The 25,581-nt window shown below is 39.5% G+C and overlaps 2 protein-coding genes across 2 annotated transcripts; one reads left to right on the top strand and one right to left on the bottom strand.

Annotated features, from left to right (window-relative positions):
• Positions 1-733: 733 nt before the first annotated feature.
• On the bottom strand, positions 734-25,222 carry LOC110848193 (allatostatin-A receptor). Its single transcript, XM_022095346.2, has 5 exons — positions 25,082-25,222; positions 20,861-21,111; positions 19,937-20,158; positions 6,427-6,685; positions 734-5,761 (listed from the first exon to the last, which is right to left on the bottom strand). The coding sequence occupies exons 1-5, from the start codon at positions 25,220-25,222 to the stop codon at positions 5,357-5,359; spliced, it is 1,278 nt and encodes a 425-aa protein (XP_021951038.2). The 3' UTR covers positions 734-5,356.
• LOC110848477 (glutathione S-transferase Mu 1) lies at positions 9,635-12,033 on the top strand. The gene is made up of 5 exons (XM_022095705.2): positions 9,635-9,794; positions 9,923-10,063; positions 10,779-10,961; positions 11,528-11,623; positions 11,741-12,033. The coding sequence occupies exons 1-5, from the start codon at positions 9,756-9,758 to the stop codon at positions 11,936-11,938; spliced, it is 657 nt and encodes a 218-aa protein (XP_021951397.1). The 5' UTR covers positions 9,635-9,755; the 3' UTR covers positions 11,939-12,033.
• Positions 25,223-25,581: the final 359 nt, after the last annotated feature.

The raw sequence follows: 25,581 nt of genomic DNA, 5'->3' as shown, positions 1-25,581 counted from the left end.
CGCGCAAAGTGGTAAGGGCATATGGGGAATGCATCGTAGAACTCGACGAGTCATCACCAAAATCAGGACATTCTTAATCATTTCTCCGCTCTGGGAATTTATTTTAAAATTCTGGACGACGAATTTGTAGAGCAGGTCGTTCCCCATTGTCAAAAATATGCACTCCAGATTTTGACACTTTTTGAAGTAGGAGATCTCAAGTTTAAGAAGCCCTCAGAAAAATTGGAACTCATCGAAACTGGCTCTAGAAACTCTCCGCCATTCCATTAATCAACTCACTGACTATAAATTAGGTTCCAGAATTTTCAAATAAATTCCCAGAGCCGAGAAATGATGAAAAATATGTTTTGACAATTTTTACAATGAGTCATCAAGTCCTACAGGTTCCTTGTGTCATTACATTATTTATTTGTCCCCTCTTTACCTTCCCCTCCTTCCGCGGGGCCTGCACGCAAAGGGAAGTCGTTGAAAGAAATAAAGGGAACACGTCAACTTGACACCGATCTGACTTTGACTTTGTTTCGTATCACATCTGCTCCAGCCAGTCGTCACTTTCTTTCCTGCTTTCTCTCTTCTTTTTCTTTCCGTCCTGTCAGCCGAAAAATGTAAGCGGATCAATAAATGTGAAAGCTGAACCCATGTATATCTGCTTACTTAACTTTCTCCCAGAAATAAAAGAAAGTGGATCGAGGAGAGAAGAAAAAATAAAGTATGTAATAATATTTACTTCCGGTCATTTAGTAGACAACATTGATTTATTAGTAGTAATAATTTAGAATGACAGCGATACATCGATACAAGAAGATATAAGTTTACAGTACAGTACATATTTTGTAGGTCACAATACGCGAACATGTTAATTTCTCTTTTTCTCGTTGGAAAATATTAGAGAGGTTGCGCTTTGTGATTGTAGTTTTGATTGTAGATGATAATATATTTTAATTCTTGTTTGATTCTGATTGAAATGATGATAATATATTTACAGTCAAAATTACCTACAATCACACTCAGAAATAATTACTCTTGCACAATCTCTCTATTAACACGTCTTGTAGGTTACCTGATGGAAAACATGAATAATATGTCTTGTAGCTTACAGTACGACATCTTGTAGGTCACGATACATATACAATACACCCATAAATATTTTTTTTATAAACACGTAAACATTTAGTACATATATAATATAAGTAATCTCTGTTTTGTTCCAAAATAATAATCCATTAGTAAATAGATAAATACACAAATTAAGTAAGTAAATACATTATTAGATTGGTTGGTTTTCTGGTCTGGCGTGATCTTGTTACTCATCTTCATCTTCATCGATCGACTTAATAACTACTATCTTAACTATAATATTTAATCCCTTCACCTTAACTTAATCCGATTAGCGGTAAGTTAGAGTATCTGTATACTTATCTACCTATCTAATAATTAGTAAGAGTATCACATCATCACCAAAACGACGAAGTAAAATAATTCCTTGGAGAAAGCAGTCGTAGCTTTCTCTTTAAAAAAGTACGGCCAAAACCTAAATCACACCGTTACCACCCAAGGGCTCGTTTGGGTGGTAAAAGTGCGAAAATTTGGCATTCATAATTTCCTGAATTTATATATATTTTTTATTTTTGTATAAAATACACCTAATAATTTTCACCTTGCTTTCTCTCGTGTCATGTACAATTCTCAGGTACACGGAATAATAATCAGTGTTCATAGTAACATTCTCTCTTCTTAAGTAAGTAATTAGTGAAGTGTTTGTTCATATTTTTGTATAAATAGTCTATTGTTTTCTATGCTAATTATATATGCTGATTGCGCTGCTGGTGAAGAATGTTTTTATTTATGTAAGCAGCAGCAGCTTTCACCCTGTTGTTTCTCGTTTTAGTGTGGTGTTGGGTTATGTGATTGTGTTGGTGGGTGGGTGGATTTGATTAATTTGAGTGGGTGGGTGGGTGGAAACATGACGCTAAAAGTCTCAACTTGCCCCAAACATTGTCGCATTGTTGTTACAAATGGGTGACGACTTTCTCCCAGTGTTTCGTCTCTTGTGGTTTGCTACAGTACAGTTCTTGTTCTGGAAAGTAAGAAATGTGAGAAATGCGAGGTGTAAGAAACTGGGAGAAAGTGCGCCATCTAGTCACGCGCAGTATGAAGTACTTGGCGGGAAATATTTGAAATATTTATAGTTTCCATTTCCTGCAAATCAAAATATTCACCTCCAAAAAAGCGCTTTCTCTTCGCCATTTCTTGCAAATTTTTGCATGCTTTCACCCGACTCTCACTTGCATTTCTTGCAGGTCAAAATACTCACCTGCTAAAAACCACTTTCTCCCCTTATATTTCTTCCCAATGGTTCCTCTTACTTTCACCCTATGCAACACTGGACTTTCACTTTGTTGTTTGGATAATTTAAATCTGTACGTACGTACGTACCTCATTCTCGACATTCGTTGAGCTATCAAGTAAAATTCGAGGCTATGTAAATGTAAAGAGAAAGAGCGAGAGATTTTATTTCATTTCATCACCTCCGTCGTCATTAATTTCCACTAAAGTTTGGACTTTGAGGCATCAAATTTCAATGATTGCGAGGAGGAATTAGTCGGAGGAGGAGACGAGTTTGTTTGTCAAGTTTTGGTCGCCTTGTTCTTGCACCATTTCATTTCACTTATGTACGAGTGAAATCCCCCTTTGACAAAGAACAACAAGGACTTTTCACTCCACTCGGAAGAAGAGGAACAAGTAATTACGGGAGAGCTTATGTACAAAGAGTGGAGTGGAGGAGATCTTAGGCAGGTAGGTGGGAATGAATTGTGATAGTTTTTGGCAAAATTTTCCACTCTTCGTACATACGAATATAGTCACGTCCAAGGGGAACGCAAACCATGTTCAGGCCAGATTTTTTTTGGCCGTGTTAGTTTGAAAGGGCAACTCTTTGGAAGCTGCATTTTATGAGGAATTTGCACAGATGCGAAAATTCGGCAAGTTTAGGGCGCCGCAAGTTTGCGAAATGGGGACGCAAACAATATTCAAGCCAGATTATTTTTTGGCCATGTTAGTTTTAACTCTTTAGCGCGGAATTTGGACATGCGAAAAATTTAGAAAGTTATGGGCGCCAAAAGTTCGCGAAAACGCTCGGTTTTTCAGCGTAATCTGCGTCTTGCGACGGCACATGGCGGCGCCAAGAATTTGCTAAAATTTTCGCATCTGCGCAAGTCCTGCACTAAATGTTGTTTCTAAAGAGTTTCTCTTTCAAACTAACATGGCCAAAAAATAATCCGGGTTGAACATGGTTTACTTCCCCCCATTGTCAGTATTTGGTTCTTTAACAGACGTCACGAAATTAAATTAAATGGATTGGAACGGCGAATTTGTTGTTGTTCTTGGAGGTACGAAAATAATTGTGAGTACGTGAAAATCAGAGGAGAAGTTGAAGGACAAAGTCTTTCACTCGTAATTAAACACCTCAAAAGCAGAACCAGAGTGAAAGAACAAAGCAAATAAGGAGACACCAAAATCTGCTCGTGTTGCCAATAATGCTGCCAAAAAGTGTCACCATCAGAAGATGTGGATGTGGATGTGGATCAAGTAATAAGCTGGCTAAGATAACCTTGAAGGAAGGGAGGAAACAATGCAGTTTGGAGAAAGCCAGGGTATCGCTTCTTGCAGCTGGGATATATTTATTTCTTGCACTGGAAATCAAGAAATGTGAGGTGCAAGAAACTGGGAGAAAGTGCGCGAAATATGCGCCATCTATCCATGAAGTATAGCGGGTGAAGATAGTTTGTTGCTCTTTGCATTTCTTGCAGGTCAAAATATTCCCCTGCAATAAACCACTTTCTTTCCGTTATTTTTTCCAAATGATTACTTCCGTCCCGAAACACTAGAGAAAGTGGGAAGGAGAGAAAGTGGAAAGATTTTTCCCCAGAGCGGGTTTAAAAATGGACGAGTTTTATAGAACATTTCTCCCTGGGGAAATTACCCCTGTGTACAATTAGCACGAGAGACATACACACTTTTTACGCGACCACAAACCGCATTTCATTTTCCATTTCCTGAGACGTAAACGAAGAAGAAAGGGTCGCCTTTCAGCAAAGAAATTCACTCTTAAAAATCGGGTAAAGATTTGGTATTAATTTCCTACCGGATTGGTAGTAGGTTGCTGCTGAGTTGTAAACTAATCATTACTAGAACTTTAGTAAAAGGTAAATCCCGTTATTACCAGTGTCGGTAGAGTCATATAATGTATCATATAATATACTACGACCAGTAATGATTTAATACCCCACTGTTAAAAATCTAGTAGTGTCAGATATACTCCGTACTGATATTGATTTGGTAATAATTTTCTACCGGATTGGTAGTAGTTTTGTTTGCGAGTGGTAGATTTTTGATTACCACAACAATACTTTACGGTATTACCAGGATCGGTAAAGATTTAATACCAGTTTTTTAAGAGTGTAAGAAAGTCGGACAAAGCATGAAAAAATGTACTCAATCTTAGCCTTCTTTGTGACGTTGTTTTGCGACTTCTCGAGGGGGAGGGTAGCTTTTAATGGGAAATTTTGCACGTGCACAATCCACCAGACCGTGACCATCCACCCACCCACCCGGGGAGATGTTTTTATGTATAATTAATAATGTGTGCAGACATTACGTGTGTAATGATGAAATATGTAAGATTTCGTAATAAAATGTATGTATGTACAGAATTACGCAAAAGTGGGGTACAGACAGATTTAGCTTTAGTACACGGTTGACGACATGAACAATATGTAAATTAGTTATTTAAATTACTAGGTATGCATGCAAAATGTCGGATTAGGTTAAAAATTAGACGCATTTTGTAGAGTGAAAACAAATTTTCATGAATTTTCGTCCAGGTGCAGACATACTAGGTTTAAACTGCGTTTTTACATCTTGCTAACTTGCGCCATAGTTAAAGTAAATATAGCATTCGGCGCCAGTTGGTAAGTAGTGAGGTATAAACTCAGCTTTAAACTATATTTATGCATATTTCACACCTTACTAACTTGCGCCATAGTTAAAATATATACACAACTGGCGCAAGTTAGTAATGACTAAAGTATAAAACCAGCGTTTAAGCTATATTTCAACATATTTCACTCCTTGTCAACTTGCGCCATAGTTAAACCATAACATTTGGCGCAAGTTAGTAAGTAGTGAAGTATAAACATAAACACAGCTTTACATACATACAGATCTTTCTCTCTGGAGGGAAAAATGAGACAAAAATTTCTACAAAAATTCTCCCCACAACTTACGCCACATGTTACACACCTTCACAATATGGCGCAAATTACCCCGTTTATTCCATTCTTTAGTTTTCACCTCTCTACAAAATATGGTGATCATTTCCCACCTTACTCGTCACCATGGTGGCGTGTGGGGTCCCATTGTTGGAGGAGAAAGCGACGACATGTGTGTCCTGTAAGAGCAGGGCGGAATTTTCCGCGCCCCCGCCGTGCCCCGCCTGGGAAGACGGGCGCCGCAGCGGGAGCAACTCTTCCGGCGCGTGGTGCGTCGTGGAAGGTCGCGGCTTCGTGTTGTGCGGCGACGGGGCGTGGCGCCGGCATTGGATCACTTTTCGAAACGCCTTCCTGAAATTTTCCGACAGCACGGAGTAGATGAGGGGGTTCACGCAGGAATTCATGTAGCCCAAAACGTGCGCCGTGATCTGGATGGCGACAGAGAGGTCGGTGATTTCATAGAGTTTCAATGATTTCAAGAGCAGGACGACCTAGAAATAAAGGGGGAGAAGAGAAAGTGATTAGTTTATGGATGTTGGGATTGATTAAGGGGATAATTTGTCAAAGGTGTCATTTTATTTAGCTGGATGGGTATGGATAGATTGATAGGGTTTCGAATTTTGGAGTGGGGACATTTTTTTGGGGTGGTAGAAATGGGAAAAGTGGTTTTTATAAGGGTACAATGGAAAAAAGTTGGTGAAAGTAGCTGTTTAAAAGACAGACTAATTCAAACATGGGGATATGGTAAGAAGACTATTTATCCCATTTTTACCACCTATGTACATAGTTTAAGTGGTGGTAAAAATGGGAGAAATATAGGCTTTCTAATTTTCCCCACTGTTCACCTGTTTAAATCGGGGGTTAAAATCGGAAAAAATAAAGTTCCCCCATTTTTCCCAGTGCCACTTTTTAAGTTGGTTTGAATAAGTTGGGAAAATTAAATTTGTCCCATTTCCCACTTATTTCTAATAGTGGTAAAACCTGAAAACCGCCCTTTTCCCCATTTCTCACCTATTTTTATGCTTTGCAAAACCGTAGAAACCCCACTTTTTCAATTTCTCCCTATTTTTTCTTAACCGGTAAAAAAACTATGAAAACCCCACTATTTTCCACTCCTTCCTTCCCTAAAAATTTCAATCAAACTACTTTTGCTTACCTGAATTGGCAGCCAACACACCGCAAAAACTCCCACGACCACGACCACCATCCGCGTCACGCGTTTCTTTCCACGCAACGACCGTCCACTTGATCCCGCGGCGGAGACGGATTTCCAAAGTCGGAAAAGCATCCCGAAGTAGAGCAGACAAATGATGGCGAGCGGAATAGCGTAGGAAGTGAGCATGAAGGAAATCTGAAACGCGGCGTGGTTGTATTCCTGATTAAATGTGCAGGCTGCATGGGACTCGTACGCGTATCTGCAAAAAAAATTAGCACATGCAAATTTTGTAAATATTAAAGTGTAGTGGTTGTGTGTCACATCTGTCGCTTTCTTTCTTTTCGGGAGTCCATTTTTTGTGGGAGAAGGAGTGAAAGTCAAGTGGAAACGGGACGCGTTCTTTTTTAGCTGTCATTTTTCTTTCCGCGTCAGCTTTCACTTTTTATAATCGTTTTTTCTTCAGTGTTTCATTTCTTGCGAGGAGCTAAATGTATTTCTTGCATGGAAAGGGAGAAATGCAAAAAATGCGAGGTGCAAAAAACTGGGTGCAATAAATATGCGCTATCCATCCACGCGCCGTGCGAAGTATTTACAGCGGCGGGGCGCCGTTTCTTACGCCTTGCATTTCTTGCAGGTCGGAATTTACCCGCAAAAAACCACTTTCTCCCCGTTATTTCATGCAAGTGGTTACTTTCACCCGAAATTTACGGGATTAGGAAGGACTACTTTCACCCATTGTTTCGTTTCTTATGGGTTTGCCACATTTCTTGCACTGCAAAGCAAGCAATGCAGAAAATTTTGAGATGCAAGAAACTGCACGAAACCTGCAAGAAACTGCAAGAAATACGCACCATCTAGCCACATGTTCTGTGAAATATATTGGCGGGGCATAGTTTCTTTCTTCTCGCTATTTCTTCCAAGTGGTTACTTTCACCCGAAACACTAATCATTTTACTACCCTTTCTCTCCGCGGATTCGGTTTTGCCAAGACTTATACTTATTCAATATTTATGCCCACATTTTCATGTCCCGTATAATAAATCATTCACTTTGTTTTATTATCTCTCTCGGCACGAACGACCCAATTAAAATTAGAGCCAGTACTCCGACAAGTTAAGTTTCCTCCGAAGAACTTAACCTGTCATCACACCCTTTTTTCGGTATAAACAGACCGCTCCGACGCATTGGCCGTGGAACAATGTCCCCACACTAACTCAATGTCCCCATCATCTCCCCATGCTATGCATACCCCTCCCTCCCCCCATCCCACAATATTACCGTCCCCCCATGTCCCCACCGCTTCCGCGGCCACTGTTCCGAGCTGCTGCATTATTGATGCCCCGACCCGTGGAAAGGTTGATGTGATGTGTGTGTGAAAACAAATCCATCAAAACTGTTTTTCATGCAAAAAACCTAGAAATTTATTGTTCCAAACTTTTTTATGAATTATTCTTCCCGAAAATAAATTTTGTTATTCTCAAGACTTGTTTTCAATTCACGAGGAAAATGCATGATTTCGTTCGATTTCGAGTAATAGAATTCCTTTAAGACACCGATATCCTTATACGTTGCATGCATTGGCCGCGGAAGCGTGGTGACAGAGGGACAATGTCCCCACGGTTGTTCGATGTCCGCATCATCTCCCCATCTTACATAAACCCATCCCTCCCCCCATCCTACAATGTTAACTTCCCCCGATGTCCCACACCTTCCGCGGCCACTGATTGCATACATATATGTCTGGATTTTTTACGTGGTGTTGAGTAAGATATCGTCTCACTCACGTAATAAAGTTAAACTTTCTTTCTTTCTTTTCTGTCTGGATTCTCAAAATGAGAAAAAAAGAGCAAACGTGTTATTGCAATATTATTTTCAAGGATTCATTTCAATTTATTGGAGAAGAATTGATTTGGTCAGAAGTAAGTGGGCGATTCTGCGAACATTAATACATAACATAACTTACATGCGGAGGCTGGCTGACAAGGGAAAATGAGCAACTGGTGTATGTATTGTACTGCATTTCATTGTGTTATTTATTACACGATGCCAATACTTGTAGGGATTTTGCCCGTGCAAATTATGTATTATTGCTATTATTACCGTTTCGCAGAAATGTTTGTGCCACATTAACAAATGTGACCGAGGCTTTGAGAGAAAATAATAATGATGCAAGTACAACTACAAGTAAGTTTGCTGCTTTTCGCGAATACCTAATAATGCAAAATGGTGCCCTGGCTAAATTTGCAAACTTTGTCACTACACAAGAAGATGGATGATTGGAAAGTGGAAATTGAAATACAAAGGTGACACATAGCTCGACAGGAGAAAACGACATGGATTATGTAGCAGTGAGTCGTGGAATTCTTGTCTTTTGTACTGCCTCCCCAAATTCCGGGGACTTAATGAAATGAGAAATTATGAAATTGGAAATAAGCAATATTTCCCATTTCTCATTCCACGTACGTGGCTTATTAAACTTGTAGTGTTTCATCTTTTGGGTCATTATGCAAGCTCTGGTTGGTTATTATTTCTCTGCTCGTGTAATGTATTAGAAAATAGATTGAGAATTAAGTGGAGGAGGGGAGAACATGTAATGTAATGAGGTGACCTTGGTTTTTGGGCAGATGAATTCTTCATGCCAACAGAATAACATCCAGCCCAGAATGACAAGACGGACGAAGCCAAATGTGTATGTGTGTGTTACATATACTTAACTCTGAATTATTGCCATCAGTTCTGGCATTGTGTCCATTTTTCTGGGTATGTATACACATACGAATGCCAATGGCAAGCTGTGTCCGTGTTGAAGTCTGTTTGCTATGTATGCATGTGTATTTGTATGTACAGTGGCCGCGGAAGGGTGGGCGGCGACAGGGGGACAATGTTCCCACGGCGGTTCGATGTTCGCATCATCTGGTCATGTTATAGAAAAGTTTGCATGTCCTATCCTACAATGGGAACGTCCCCAGATGTCCCCACGGCTTCCGCGGCCACTGGTCTTGTACGGTGCCAGTGTGTTATTTACGTATCCTGTCTGTTATGTGTATGTATGTACAGTGGCCGCGGAAGCGTGGGTGGGGATAATGTTCCCACGGTTGTTCGATGTCCGTATCATCCTGTATAAACCTCTGTCTGTCCTATCTTACAATGGAAATGTCCCCCCATGTCCCCATACCTTCCGCGGCCATTGTTTATCTATATCTACCGGCCAGTTTTACAGCTCATAACAACCTCCACACAACCCTCTTCGTCGGCCAGAAGTGTATTGAATCCGTTCAAATCGTCACTTGTTTTGTCCGAGAATTTGACATTTTTTCCCATTAATCATCATGGCACCTATCATCCTAGCGTATTGGGATATTCGTGGGGTAAGTTTGTATGTATGTGTGTTGTGATAAGACGTTATCTTTTTCCGCGTGTCCATGTTTTTGGGGGTGTGTCGTGACATGTGTCATTTGATAAGGAAACATTCTATTTTGTATTTTTTGTTTCTTAGTTCGCCCAGCCGATCCGTCTCCTCTTGGCGAATTCGGGGCTTGAGTGGGAGGACAAGCTGTACGTGACCGGACCTGCCCCCACGTTCGATAAGACGTGCTGGTTCGGTGAAAAGGAAACTTTGGGATTCGATTTTCCAAATGTATGTAACACAAAATAAAAACATTGTCATTTGTGTAGTGGTGTCAGTGTTTCGAGGGGGGAAGTAAGTAACAAGGTGCAAGAAATAAGGGGGGAGAAAGTGGTTTCTTGCAGGGGAATATTTTGACCTGGGAGAAAATTTAGGGTGCAAGAAACTAGGTGACGCCGTTTTAAATAGTTTTTATGGTGGGTTGCTAGATGGCGCAGATTTCTTGCAGTTTCTTGTACCCCGCATTTCTTGCATAGCTTACTTTGTAGTGCAAGAAATAGATGCAGGAAAGTGGTTTCTTGCAGGGGAGTGTTTTGATCTGCAAGAAATACACAGCACATAAAACTATGCCCTATTATAGTTAATTCAGCGTGGCTAGATGGCGCATATTTCTTGCAGATTTTTAAAGTTTCTTGCAATTTCTTGCAATTTCTCGTAGTTTTTTGGACTTTCTTGCAATTTCTAACAGTTTCTTGCACTTTCTTGCACTTTCTTGCACTTTCTTTCACCTCGTATTTCTTGCTTTCTTTCAAGAAATGTATGTAGCAGACCGGCAACAAATCGAAACACTGGTTTCGTCACCCGTCCACTGTTATCTTTATGTATGACAAAATTCAATTTAAAAGTCATCCTGTAAATATTTTTCCAATATCGGACACCCATTTCCTTCGTCCAATATCATGACATTATTATCATCCGTATCATCATTCCTTTTCTTTCCTTCCAGCTGCCATATCTCATCGACGGTGACGTGAAAGTGACCCAGACGATCGCCATTATTCGCTACCTCGCTAGAAAGACGGGGCTCGCTGGGCAGTCGGACGACCAGCAGAGACGCATCGATCTAATCACCGAGGAATGGCACGATTTCAAGGGACCCTTCTACCCGCTCTGCTACAACCCAGAGTTTGTACGTAATAATCCCAATAATTACTTGTCAGTTATGAAACCACACGGGATAATTAAGGAGGAAGATCAAACATAATTTATGGATTGGAGTGATGATTTTCGTGATTTTGAGCATGATTCACATACGTTTTAGCGTGATTTTAATGATTTTTGAGCGTCATTTTCATGATTTTTTAGTGTGATTTTACAATTTTTGAGGATAATTTTTGATTTTTGAGTACGTTTTAGCGTGATTTTCATGATTTTTTAGCTGAATTTTAATGATTTTTGAGCGTGATTTTACAATTTTTGAGGATAATTAATGAATTTTGAGTACGTTTTTCGTGGTTTTGAGCATAACTTCTTATTTTTTGGCATGATGATTTTCATGATTTTTTAACATAATTTTTTTATTTTTGGGCATGATTTTAATAATTTATGCTCATAATTTGATCACAATTTCTATCATTTCTGACTATGATTTAGCTCATTGAGCATTATGTTTTATTTTTGCCCATAATTTTCATAATTTCCGAACCTGATTTTCATAATTTATGTTTATAATTTTGTATTTTTTTATCACAACAGCACTCCTTGAAACCTGCCTACTTGACTAACGCGGCCCTAAAACTGGCCCGTTTTTCTAAATACTTGGGCGACATGGCGTGGTTTGCTGGGGATAAGGTGAGCCTGTCGCTTATCTAACTATGCATAACCTTATCTTATCTTATCTTAATCCCTTTCCAACTCGAACCAGTTATTAACACCTGGTTCATCATTATTTTTTATGCTTATCTACAGCTCACCTACGTGGATTTCCTAATGTATGAAATATTCGATGAGCACAAACTCCTCGAGCCCACGATTCTCTCAGCGTTTCCGAACCTGGAGGAATTTCAGGCACGATTCGAAGCCTTGCCGAAAATCGCGGAATTCATCGCGTCCCCAAAATTCATCAAGTATCCGATCAACAATAGAATGGCTACTTTTGGGGGATGATGAGAAAATGGGAGAAATTTCCGCTGAAATTCCCACATAAAATTTACATTGAAAAGTTTGATGTAAAAATAAAGGCAGCTTATCATCATTCCAAATTCATCGTTTTTTGTCTATTTTTTTATATCACACAATTTAAAATTTATACAGAAATCTTATGCAGAAAGTTTCCACGCAAAATTTCCATAAAACATTATTATGCATAAACAAAGGCATTCAAAGACACCGCTTTTTTCAGTTCTTTGATAATTTTTTTCATGTCCTGCGATTTAAAATTCATTCAGTAACCACAGAATGACGATTTTCTGGGGGTGCGAAAGCTGCAGAAATCTACGCCAAAATTTTCACCCAAAATTTTCAGCAAAAAAAATAAAAAATATCGAAAATATTAGTAATGACACCTGATCATTTTCCAAATTCATCGTTTTTTTCAATTTATTACGTCATACAATTTCAAATTCATCCTATCGAACAGAATGACACTTTTCAAGAAAATGGCAGAAACTTTCAATCAAAATTTCCACCAGATCATAATAAACTCCCGATTTTCTTCGCACAGTTGAAACTGTTGCATAAAAAACATCTCATCATTGCAAATATTCACCATTTTTGCCAATTTTTTTCATTTCAAATTTTCCACCAGGAGGAGATCATAATAAACTCGCGATTTTCTCCACACAGTTGAAACTGTTACGTATCCAAAAAAATACATCTCATCATTCCAAATATTCCCCGTCTTGTCCCCTCTTTTATTTTTTTCTGCCAATTTTTTCCATCACGCAATTTAACATTTTCATGCAGAAAATTTCCACCAAAAATTTCCATCAAAAAATTTTATGTAAAAATGACGACCATCATTCGAATTTCGCCAATTTTTTTTTTACTTAAAAATAACAGAAATCTACGCAAAAATTTCCCCTAAAAATTTTCATCAGATAAAAATTCTATGTACAAAATAGAAGCAACTGATCATAAATAGTTCAAAATTGATCGTTTTTTTACACTTTTTCTGTCTCACAATTTAAAATTCATCTCAAATATGACGACATTCCTTGGATAACAAAGTAGCAGAAACTTTCACTCAAAATTTCCACCCATCATAAACTCCCGATTTTCTCCACACAGTTGAAACTGTTACGTATCCAAAAAAATACATCTCATCATTCCAAATATTCCCCGTTTTGTCCCCTCTTTTCTTTTTTCCCTGCCAATTTTTTCCGTCATGCAATTTTGTTATATTTGATTTATCCATAAACGAAATTAAGCTGGGGATCAAGTTCCACGCGAGTTGGTGCACACATCATGACGACGACGACGACGAAGACGACAAATACCATGCGAGCCAGTTTTACACATCACCTGCGCCGGAGAAAGTGGCGGATTTTGCATGCATGGAGACAGTCTTTTCACTCCCGAGGAGAGAAAAATGTGTGCTCAGAAGGCGTGAAATGGACTCAATTACTTTGCAATATTGGAAAAAAGGAGGAAATGAAGGGGAAGATTTATTATCGTGACGAGTACGTGTGGCCGTGGCAGCTAAAGGTCGTAAGTACATAGATTCGGATTGTAGTAGGCACTACTTTCACCCAGTGTTTCTACGATTCTTTGCTACATTTCGGGGATTGGGGAGGATGAAATGGAAGAAATACGGGGTGCAAGAAAGTGTGATAAATAACCTGCATTAAGTGGCGAGCCATATGAACTATTTATAACGGCGGGAAATAGTTTCTTGAATCGGGAATTTCTTGCAGGTCAAAATTTGTAACTACAAAAAAATCCTTTCTTGCTATGTACATTTCTAACAGTTGAAAGCAAGAAATTAAAGAAATGTGAGGTGCAAGAAACTGCAAGAAAGTGAAAGAAACAAGCGCCATATGAAGTACAGCGGCAGGAAGGAGTTACTTTCTTGCGCATTTCTTGCAGGTCAAAATACTCGCAAGAAACCAATTTCGTTCTACATTTCTTGCACTGCAAGACAACTAACGTAAGGTGCAAGAAACTGCAAGAAAGTGCACGAAATATGCGCCATCTACTAACTAAATATAGCGGCGTGGCGCACTTTCTTGTACCTTACATTTTCCCCAGGTCAAAATAAACCACTGTCTTCTCCCAGGTCATTACTTACTTTCACCCGAAACACTGCTTTCACCCAGTGATTCGTCGTCGTCCGAATCAGCGCTTTCTCTCTCTTCTCCAAATCTCTTTCTCTCTGCTTAATAAGTCCGCCACCTCCACCTCCACCTCCACAGAAAAATAAATTGTCCACCACACCACCACCACCACCACCCCGAGTCAAAGGCTACCTACCCACCTACAAAGCTACCTCGCACTAGGCGACACCATCCAATCCACCATCCATTTTTTCGAAATGAATCTCTCTAATATACCGATGACTTGTTATTGTTCTCCATCTGCCCACCTGCTTTTCTCTCCTTTGTTCCAATCCATATGCAATTTTCCTCCAGTGCACTTGGCAGGCTGCGCGACCACCAAAAACCAAACCACAAAGAGAAATGCCAAGGTCAAGGACAATGCAGACTTGGTTTGGTCGTGAATCACAATATGTCAATAAGTAAAGTAACGAAAGGAAAGTTTGGTGGGATGCAGGTGAAAGTGAGGAATTAAAGGAAAAATTAAACTAAAGTGTGGCCACACCTGTGGCTTGGCTTGGAAGGATGATCAGTGGCCGCGGAAGCTGTGGGGACGTCGGGGGACGTTATGGGGGGAAGGAGAAGGGTTTATATAACATTGGGATATCGAATAACCGTGGGGACATTGTCCCTATGTCCCCACCCACGCTTCCGCGGCCACTGCATCATCCTAATACTTTTGAGTAGCCTGAATTGTCCCAGTGGCCACGGAAGCTGTGGGGACATCGGGGGACGTTAATATTGTAGGTTGAGGGGGAGGGACGGGTTTATATAAGATGGGGAGATGAAGGGGACATCGAACAACCGTGGGGACATTGTCCACTCACGCTTCCGCGGCCACTGAGGATGCTACGTACGGTGAAAGTGGGGAAAAGTTAGCCCTGTAATTGATTAAGTTTCCCACTTGGGCGCACTTTCACCATAAGGGAAGGGAAACTAGATACTGAAAGACATGGACGAGTGAGGGGAGATCATCATCATTGTGAAGTAATTATTCAGCACGGCTCAAAGAAGATGAAGGAGAAATAATGTTGCGTCTCATCACGTTTCGAGGTAATTTTTGGTGCGTATTTTGTGGTGAAGGTCATGGTGGTTTGATGGTATAATTTGATGCACACTGGGTAAACAATGTGGTAATGAAATTGCGACTGAAATTTGTATCTATTTTGTAAGAAATTTATGAGATTTGTTACTAATTGTTAGATAAAATTGAGGCTAATGTCTTGTCGATTTATCTATGTTAACTGTCCATGAAATTCAAAATTTGCTACTAATTTCTAACTGAAATTGAGGTTAAACGACGGAATATCGAGTACACGATTTTGTTACCGCATTATTATTACCATATAACGCTTAACTAATGCAGCCACCTAATGCCTCACTAAAACTAACCTTCCCTGCTTTCTCCTCAATTCAATATACAGTTTTGTTACCACAATTTTATTACCTTGGTGGTTAGGCGACACTATAATTTCAAGCATTCTAAACAACACGTGGTTTAGAATTGTGACCGAATTTGTAACCATTTAGATAGCTAATTTTCCACGAAATTCAAAATTTGTTACCACAAATAAGATTAATTTACATATTCTACGATTATTCCAACAAGAGAAAATCCCCGTAAACAATTTTGTTACCACATTATTTACCGAGTGGAGATACCAACTCCGCTAAAAACTAACCTTTCTTCTCCACTTTTTCCTCGCCTCCTTTACTTTCACTTAAGGTTTTTCTCCCCCTTTAAGAGAGCCAAGTTTCATTTCAACTCCTTCTCTCTGATTGAATTGGATTGGATTAAGGCGAAAGGTGCTGAAAAGAAGGTTGGACACCACGGATGGATGAATTTAGACGGCCAAGTTATTTGTGCTTCTCAGCCTACTTCGCCCCCTCATATGTGCAAACAGATGTACATACATACGTCCATTTCTTCTATTTACAAGGGCACGGAGCAGTGTTTCATTTCTTGTAGTCCAAATTAATAAATGCGAGGTGCAAGAAACTGGGAGAAAGTGCAAGAAATGTGTGCCATTTAGCCACGATTCGTATGAACTATTTACAACGGTGGATAATAGTTTCTTGCGGCGTGCATTTCTCCCAGGTCAAAATATTTAGCTGCAAGAAACCACTTTCTCCCCGTTATTTCTTGCAAGTGGTTACTTTCACCCGAAACCAGGGGGTCAGTAGTGTCTACTTTCACCTAAAACAAGGGGTCAGTAGTTTATACTTTTACTAAGTGTTTAGTTTCTTGCAGGCTTGCTACATTTCTTGCACTGCAAAGTAAGAACCGCATGAAATTCGAGGTGCCAAAACAATGCAAGAAATATTTCGTACGAAGTATATCGGCAAAGCGTAGTTTCTTGCAGGTCAAAGTAGCTGCTTGAAACTAGTTTCTTGCCGATATTTCCTGCCAGTGTTTAACACTTTCACCCGAAACACTAACCCCTGCCCGTGAGGTGAAAGCTTATTTCGTCCACGTCCACATCCAGATCCACACATACATAAAATGTTGTTGAATGAAATTGTTCCCACTTTCTCCATGCATTTAAATCAACAAACGTGTTACGCAAATCGTCTCTTCCCCGAAAATCCTAATCCTGCCAAACCACCCACATTTAATTCTCCTCCCTTACTTTCTCTCCTGCTGCCGGAAAGAAGTTTCGCAATATTAAAGCCAGCAAACATGGAAGGCTGGAAAGTAAGTAATTTGCGAAATAACACCTCCAGACGTGGGCCAAATACTTTGTCAAAATATAGTATTTTGAGCTCTGTTTGGATTTCTGGGGGTGGTACATCCACAAAAACACGAAAATCTGCGCGGAGAAAGCAACAATCGTACGAAAATACAGGTTTTGTGAAGATATTAACTTTTTATCGCGGTCAAAATACTTAATTTTTTAGAAAAATCGTGAAATTAACGTAGTTTGACAAGGATAAAAAGTTGATTTCTTCACAGAACCTGTATTTTCGTCATACCTGTTCACCTTCATTCATGTGACTGGTTATGATAGAGAATGATGGTGAATGAAAATGAATTTCCTGTGATTTGAATCAAAATGAGTGAAAGATTCCGTCATTTCAGATGAATGACTGTGAATGAAAGGATTTCTCACTCATTTCATTTTTCACCCTATGCTTAATACATGGGGCGAAATAAGAATGAAGTGAGATGAAGTGAAATAAAATGAGTTTGAACCAAAATTCCTGAACGTGAATGAAAATCTTCAGTCAGAAATCAGGGTAACTGAATTTTGAATGAAAAAAAAAGTTTTTTTTGAACAGGTATGCTGTTACCTTCTCCACGTAGATTTTCGTCTTTTATTGGGTTACCAGCCCCAGAAATCTAAACCTTGGGAAGAACCGATCTCAAAATCCTAAAATATTTTGCCCCTCCCTGACCACCTACATACGTTCGCCTTTGAGTGAGATCAAGTTTACTGGGTCTGACATACATGGAACTTGGCTCATAATGCGATGCGATGGATGCAGTTACTCATGAAACTTATTGACTTTCTCTTCTCTACTTTCTCTCACTAATGTTGATGTTGATGGGTAGGCGAAATCTACTCTTTTCATCTCATCAATAATTGATCAAGTGTATCCTCAAAACGGGAGAGAATCCATCCAGTCAAAAACAGGCGGAGAGTTATTAATCTCTCACCGAGATGAGATGAGAGGAGAGGCGAGCTATAATAAGTAGTGCTTCGTGGCCGGCAGGGGAGCTAAATGCATTTCTTGCAGTGGAAAGCAAGAAATGGGAGAAATGGGAGGTGCAAGAAATGCAGGAAATTCGAGGTGCAAGAAGTGGGCAATAGCCACGCGCCGTATGAAGTATAGCGGAGGGAAGTATTTGTTTTTGTGCCGTGCATTTCTTGCAGGTCGAAATATTTAGCTGCAAGAACCCACTTTCTTGCAGTTATTTCTTGCACGTGATTACTTTCACTCAAACTACGTGGTCAGAAGTGATTACTTTCACCCAGTTTTTCGTTTCTCGTGGATTTTCTACATTTCTTGAACGGCAAACCGAGCATCGAAAGAAATGCGAGGTGCAAGAAACTGGGAGAAAGTGCAAGAAATATGCGCCATCTAGCCACACAACGTATGAAGTATTTATAGCGGCAGGATCTAATTTCTTGCACCTCGCATTTCCCCCAAAATATTCCCCTGCAAGAAAAAAACCACTTTCTCCCCCTCATTTCTTCCAAGTGTTTAATACTCCCACCCTCCGTAACACTGCCTACTCGTACATAATAATCCGTGAAGCTCACCAGACCTTTTTTTTCCTCGTGCTGATTACCAATGCTCATCGCACCGAATAAACTAATGAGAGAGTCGATTTCTTAAGAAAACAGGAGGAGAAAAGGCATTAAAAGACTTAATCCGTTTGAAGAAGAGGGAGGAAGTTGAGTGGGGCGTTAGTGAGCTCATTTTTTTCTTCTGAGTAAAATAAATATGACATACACTACACAAGCGGAAAGAGGGTGGCCGTGACCCTGACGAGAATTGCTAATCCGAGGGGATAATCTCTCTCTCACCTCGCATTTTCTTGATGAGACAAGTTTTTTTGGCAGCTTTTAGGTAAATATGACCACCACCCTGATCCTGAGGAATCGTCACAGTGTTGCTAATCTTCCCGGGGAGGATTATTTCCCATGTTGTGTTAACAAGTTTTAAATAATTTCCATTCTAAAAAGTGCCTACATTAATTCAGTGAGGTACATGTCACACATCCGGCTCCACGTGTCAAAGGATATAAATATTTTACCACGTGGTTACCAGGCACTTAATCCGCAGTGAAGGTAATGCGACAGGCTTCCTATTGGCGTGAAGGGAAAAGTTGATGTGGGGACGATCTTTTAGGAAAGCTGGACAATGATTCCTTTCCGAAAGTTGGGTACAGTTTGACCTAAGGTTTTTATACTGGGTGAAATGAATATTACGTCAAACCACTCCGTTACCCTGAGCAACATATTGCTAATCTGACGAGGGGATAATCTCTCATGGCGTCATTTTCTTGATGAGACAGGCTTTTTCCGCATAAATATGTCTACCACCAACACCGTGACCCTGAGGAATTGTCACAGCGTTGCTAATCTTCCTGGGAGGATTATGTCCCACGTCGTGTCATTTAGTGGGAAAGAATTTTTTTTACGGGGAAATTATTTCATGTGAAATGACGATTTCTTAAGAAAACTGGACAACAATTCCCTTTTCGTAGGGGGAGGTGAAAGTCAGTACTCAGTTTTTTTTTACTGGGAGAAATAAATACGACACGCGGGGATACCGTGACCCTAAGGAATCGTCATTAACCTGGCATCGCTAGTCTTCCGGGGGCAAGGATTATCTCCCACATTGCGTCATTTAGTGACGTTTTTTTGCAATTTTATAGGAAAAATTTATGTTAAAGGGACCATTTCTTAAGAAAACTGGACAATAATTCATTTTTCGGAGAAGAAAGTCAATCGGGTACAGCGTTACCTTAGGAAAAATTGATGTTAAAGGGACTATTTCTTAAGAAATCTGGACAATAATTCCTTCTTTTTCATAGGAGAAAGTCAATTGGGTACCACGTTACCTTAGGAAAAATTTATGTTAAAGGGACGATTTCTTAAGAAAACTGGACAATAATTCATTTTTCGGAGGAGAAAGTCAGTTGGGTACCGCGTTACCTCAACGTTTTTCTATAAATATGACAACATCCAACAAACCACGCGGGGAGACCGTGACCCTGAGCAAGATTGCTAATCCGACTCGGGGATAATCTCTCCCACCTCGCCTCGTGGTGTCACTTTCGTAATGAGCGTCTCATTACGAGACAGCCTGTACTAAGAAAAGTATAAAAAGGTCGACCTACTCATAGAAGGTGAGTCCGTGGGCGGATAAGACGGGGAGACAGGAGATGAGAACGATGGCCCAGGTGATGGCGATGGCGAGATAGGTATTGTTCTCCGTCCGGATCGAGATGGACGCCACGGGATAGACCACTGCCAGAAAACGGTCCACGCTCATAATCACCAAGGTGTACACGGATACGTAGGCCGTCACGATGATGAGATATTGGACCGTTTTGCACCAGCTGTAAAAGGAGGAATTAAATTAAATTTTTGCATTGATTTCTTTGTTTTTAAGAAAATTGCTTTCTCTTTTTGGCTTTCTCTATTTTTTCAAGGAAAATCTCGTTTTTATAGAGGAAACGCAAGTTTTTGGGAAAAATAATTAAGTTTTTAAGTGATAAAAACCTTGATTTGCTGAGTAACAAGAAATTTTTTGTACTCATTGTATGTATTTTGGGTTGAATTTTAAGAAATAAATTAGTAAAATTAGTCAGCTATTTTTAAACTAAAAGATTTTTTTTGAGAAAAATGATCGGATTTGTACAAAACTAGTTTATTTCTCGGGTATTTTAAAAATAAAAATCTCGTGTTTTATTTAACCGATTAGATTTATAAAAGCGAATTTCGTATTTTTTAAATCAAATTTTTTATTGAAAAAAAATAATTGGATTTATATATATAAAATCTCGTTTTTCTTGTAAAGGTGAAATTTCTGATAACTTTAATTTCTGATAACTCCATCTGCCGAATTGGTCACCCTAAATTTGTAACCTTCCACAAAATGCATTCACTCGAAAAGTCACAAAACTTTCCAACATATCTCCCGAAACCAAATTACATACTAAATTGTCACGACGCAAAATGACACTGACATTGACACATCATCTCCCTCCTCCTCGCCCCCAAACACCCCGTCGTTCGTCTCGTTACATAAGTGCACTTACATTAACCCGAACGGCCAATACGTCAAGACGTAATCCGCCGCCGTGAAAGGGACACAAAAGATGATGAAGAGCAAATCCGCAATGGCCAAGTTGATGATGAGAATGTTGGTGGTGTTTCTCATCTGTGCGTTCGAAGCCACGACCAGCACGACGAGTCCGTTCCCGACCAGCCCCACGATGAAGATGACCCCAAAGAGGGCAGGGACTACGAGCGAGACGATCCTTTCAAGGTCCATTCCTTCCTTGAAGTCCTACAAACAGAGAAATAAATAAATCCAGGTAAATTAAAGGGAAAAGTGGCATAAAAATGGTATAAATTGGAGAGAAAGAAAGTCAGGAAAACTTTCACTCGAGGAGATTCAGGTTTTGGTGTAGTGTTTCGGGTGAAAGTAAGTAATAATTTGGACGAAATAAAGGGGAGAAAGTGTATTTTTGCGGGTTATTTTGACCTGCAAGAAATGCACGGGGCAAGAAACTAAGTCCCGCGGCTATACTTCATACGGCACGTGGCTAGATGGCGCATATTTCTAGCATTGCAGTTTTTGAATTTTTTTGCAAAAAGTGTAATAAGGAAGCATGTTTTTTTTGCAGGTAAATATTTTGGCCAGCAAAAAATGAACGGATCCTTCCTTGAAGTCCTACAGTCAAACAAATCCATCCATCCAGGTAAATTAAATGGGAAAGTAGCATAAACCATGAGAAAAATTACTTATATAAATTTTCTAGAGAGAAAAAAAGCGAGGAAAACTTTCCCTCGAGTTGATTCTGAGCTTGGTGCAGTGTTTCGGGCGAAAGTAAGTCACAATTTTCAGTAAATACCGCAAGGAAAGTGTTTTTCAGTAGGTAAATGGTTTGACCTGCAAGAAATGCAAGGTGCAAAAAACTACTTCCCGCAGCTATGCTTGCTTAATTGCGAATATTTCTACACTATCCTGCAATTTTTTTCACCTCGTATTTCTTGCATTTTTAACTTTCCAATACAAAAAATGTAGCAAATCTACAAGAAACGACACACTTCACTTTCTTTCTTTGGCCTGAATTTTACTCAACTTTCCCTCATCTCAAAGAACTTTTTCCTCCTCTCGGTTCTCTGTTTGTGGGCCCAATTTTATTTAAAATGCGACTTTCCCATGCATGCAAAAGGATAAATTCGTTTTTCAAAAGAGTAGGAGAATTTCGGTACGTAATTAGAAAACGTATCCTGTAGCAGGACATGATCCTTTGTCGTAATAATGGCTGCCGCTGCTTTCTCTTCTCTCTCATTATTTCTTGTCTTTCTGGTCTCTCCTCCTGCTTTCTCGTAAATTTCTACTTTCTCCAAGACTAGGACTGCCCCGCTCTTTGCCCCGTGAGTAAGTAAACTGACAACGGAGGTGTCCCAGCGTATGCTTTGGAATTTTGGCAAATTAGTGTCAATAGATCACAAATTTAATTAGGACGAAATTTTGAAAAGACATGATCTCTTAATGGGCACGTTTGGCCACGATATTTGTATCCGAAGAGGAGATAACGCGCATAAAATTTGGAAAGTGTAAAGTTTTTAGACTTTATGGCGGGGTTTCTCCTCTTCGGATGCAAATATCTCTGGCCAAACGTGCCCATTGAGAGATCTTGTATTTTGCGAATTGCATCCTAATTAAATTTGCGACCGATTTACACTAATTTCGCAATCACATCGCACACAGCGCAATTTTAATTAAATTGAAACTTCTCAAAGACGCGATCTCCCATGTGTCATAGTTTTTAAACCAGTTTTGTAAATTGATAACTATTAACACGAGAATAAAGGTCTAAATCAATTAAATCAACGTTTTGTCACTTTTGGCCAAGATATTTCCATCCCAAGAGGAGAAAACGCCCAGTAAATTTGGAAAGTGTAAAATTTGTAACCTTTAAGGCACCCTTTCTCCTCTTCGGATGCAAATATCCCTGCTCAAAGTGCCCATTGAGAGATCGTGTCTTTCGCAAATTTCATCCTAATTAAATTTGTCATCGATCGACACTAATTTGCCCAAAACCGGATCGCATTCGCTGGGAGACCTATGCATTCTGCGAGGCAGATTGCGCTCTTTGCCCCGTGAGTGAGTGAGTTGGGGATCATTATTGTTCTATTTTATTTTACTTACGAGGACAGGACAGGACAGGCCGGGACAATACATTTCTGTCCAAAAGTAAGGACTCCTCTCTCCCCCTCTCGCACTTTCACTCACTGCATAACGGAAGGCATTTACTAATCTAATGAGACTGGGCCGGAAGTTGGCTCCCTTTCCCACTTTTGACCTACTTACTTTACTCCTCTCTCTCTCTCTCTCTTTTGTTCCTTCCTTGCGCTCCAAGTTGGGTTCTTCTAAACTTTGGTGAAATTTAAGACACGTTTAGCTACTCTTTAAGACTGCTTATTTGAATGGGGAAGAAAAGCTGTATTGTCTTCGGGATAGAGTTATGAGTTCACTTTCTCCGCATAATTTTTAGAATGGAATGTGCCAAATGTGGAAGTAGTTCTCAGGGGAGAAAGTTGCATAAGAGAGGAGAGGAGAAAGCAGCTGAATATTTTTTTGTTTGCTACTTTGGGGACCACACCCACTCAGGAAAAAGACTCACGGACAATGACATTCACCTATTTTTTTACTGTGGAGTTACGATTAACTTTCTCCGCATAATTTCCGAGTGAAATTTGCGAAATTTGGCTATTTCTCAGGAGTAAAAGTTGCATAAGAGAGGAGAAAGCACCTGACGAAAATTTCTGCTTGCTACTTTAGGGACCACACCCACTCAGGAAACCGACTCATGGGCGACGAATTTCACCTATTTTTACCGGTGCATATTCTCAAGTTACTATTCACTTTCTCCGCATAAGTTTTCGAAAGAAATGCACGAAATTTGGTTGTTTGGCTAGGGCAAAAGTGGCTTAAAAGAGGAGAAAGCAGGAAAAAAAATTCTGCCTTCTGAAAAAATTTTCTGAAAAATTTTCTGCTTTCTAAAAAACAAATTTCCCTTGTAAATAAGTGGGGGACCATAGCCACTCAGGGAAGCGATTTAGTGACGATTTTTACCTACTTTTTTTACCACATCTATACAACGGAACGGATTAATGATCCACTTTCTCCGCATAATTTTTCTAATGGAACGTGCCAAATCTGACTACTTTTTAACGACAAAAATTACATAAGAGGGGAGAAAGCATCCCAAAAAACACTGCTAGCTCACTGGGGACCACACCCACTCAGCAAAACTAACGACTACTTTCACCTATTTTTTCCTTCCCACGATTCATTCATTTTCATCAAGCAAAAGAGCGAGGGAGAATTCCCTCAAGAGCGGAGGAAGAGAAAGCAGTCAGTCTAATTTATATGCGTCGTTGCCTACTTATTTATTATGACGGGGACGTTTCTCTCTCTCTCAGATTTTTATTATGGTGATAGAATTCCCCAGATTATTGTAATGTGGTGGTAACAAAAAGAAATTCTTGAGAACGATTTGATTAATTGGGGACGAAATTAAACTACGGGAAAAGTTTGAATTTCGTTCAGAATTATTGAGACAAATGGCTTCGGACAAGGTCACAATTATTTAAAGAACAAAGTTTTCATGGTCGACCGGATTTTGATTAATTATGCAGGAAATTGGGCCTACTTTTCCTACCATTTGACACGCAAGGATAATTTATAAGTTTAAATTTCCTGCTAACTTATTTTCAGCTATAGTATTGCGTTATGGACCTAATAATTTTAAGGACTGTGTTCTTATGGTTGTTCGGATTTTGATTATTTATGCATGAAATTTTTACATATTTTATATTGTTTCTCACTCCAGGAAAATATATAAGTTTAAATTTCCTGCTAAATTATTTCCAGCTGTAATATATAGTTACCGACAATGTGTTAATTTTATTCCCAATTGAGGGACTATGTTTTCAAGATAATTTGGATTTTGATTAATTAATTATGCACAAAATTCAACCTATTTTCTATTTTCAACGAAATATATAAGTTCAAATTTCGCGCCCAATTTTTATCATGCGCGGAAACATATGGTTACGGACATGGTCACAATTAAAATTCCCAATTTATTTAAAGTGCCATTATTGAATTCTCTTGAATTTTGATAAATGCACGAAATTGAATCTATTTCCTACCATTTCGCACTGCAGGAAAATCTATTTCATGCCAAATTACCGTTACGGACAAGGCGCCAATTATAAAAATTTTAAATAAAACTCACATTTTCTCCATAGTTCGGATAAGTGAAATTCTTCGAACAGAAGATCGACGAGATGGTAATATTGATGAGGGACTCGTTCAAGCAAAGAGAGTATCCTTCCCCCCCTGGTGGGCCCCCCACTCCGCCGACATCCCCGCCCATTTCCGTCTCATAGTCCCCCCCTCCTCCGCCACTTTCCATCAAAAGCAACCCGTCCTCCTCCCCACTCTCCATCCTTTTCTTCTGGGAAGAAATCAAGAATCAAGAATTGTGGGCAGCAAACGCAAACTTCTTCTTTTTCAGAGAGACTCGATCCTCATTCGGAACCTGGAAAACGAAAAAAGTGAAAGTTTGGTTGAGCAGATTTTCACAATTGGCCCTGATTGGCGGAGATGATTGGAATGCAGGAGAGATAACGGAAAAGGAAAGTAAACTTATATAAATTGTTTGTCGTCGCTTTCTCTTTTTGAAAACCAGACGGAAAATTTGTGGAGAGTGAGAGAGATAGAGAGATGATGCAA

Source organism: Folsomia candida, unplaced genomic scaffold, assembly GCF_002217175.1.
Source record: "Folsomia candida strain VU population unplaced genomic scaffold, ASM221717v1 Fcan01_Sc004, whole genome shotgun sequence".
Lineage (NCBI taxonomy): Eukaryota > Metazoa > Arthropoda > Collembola > Entomobryomorpha > Isotomidae > Folsomia > Folsomia candida.
The sequence above is the reverse complement of the archived record's forward strand: the minus strand, read 5'-3'. Positions and strand labels throughout refer to the sequence as shown.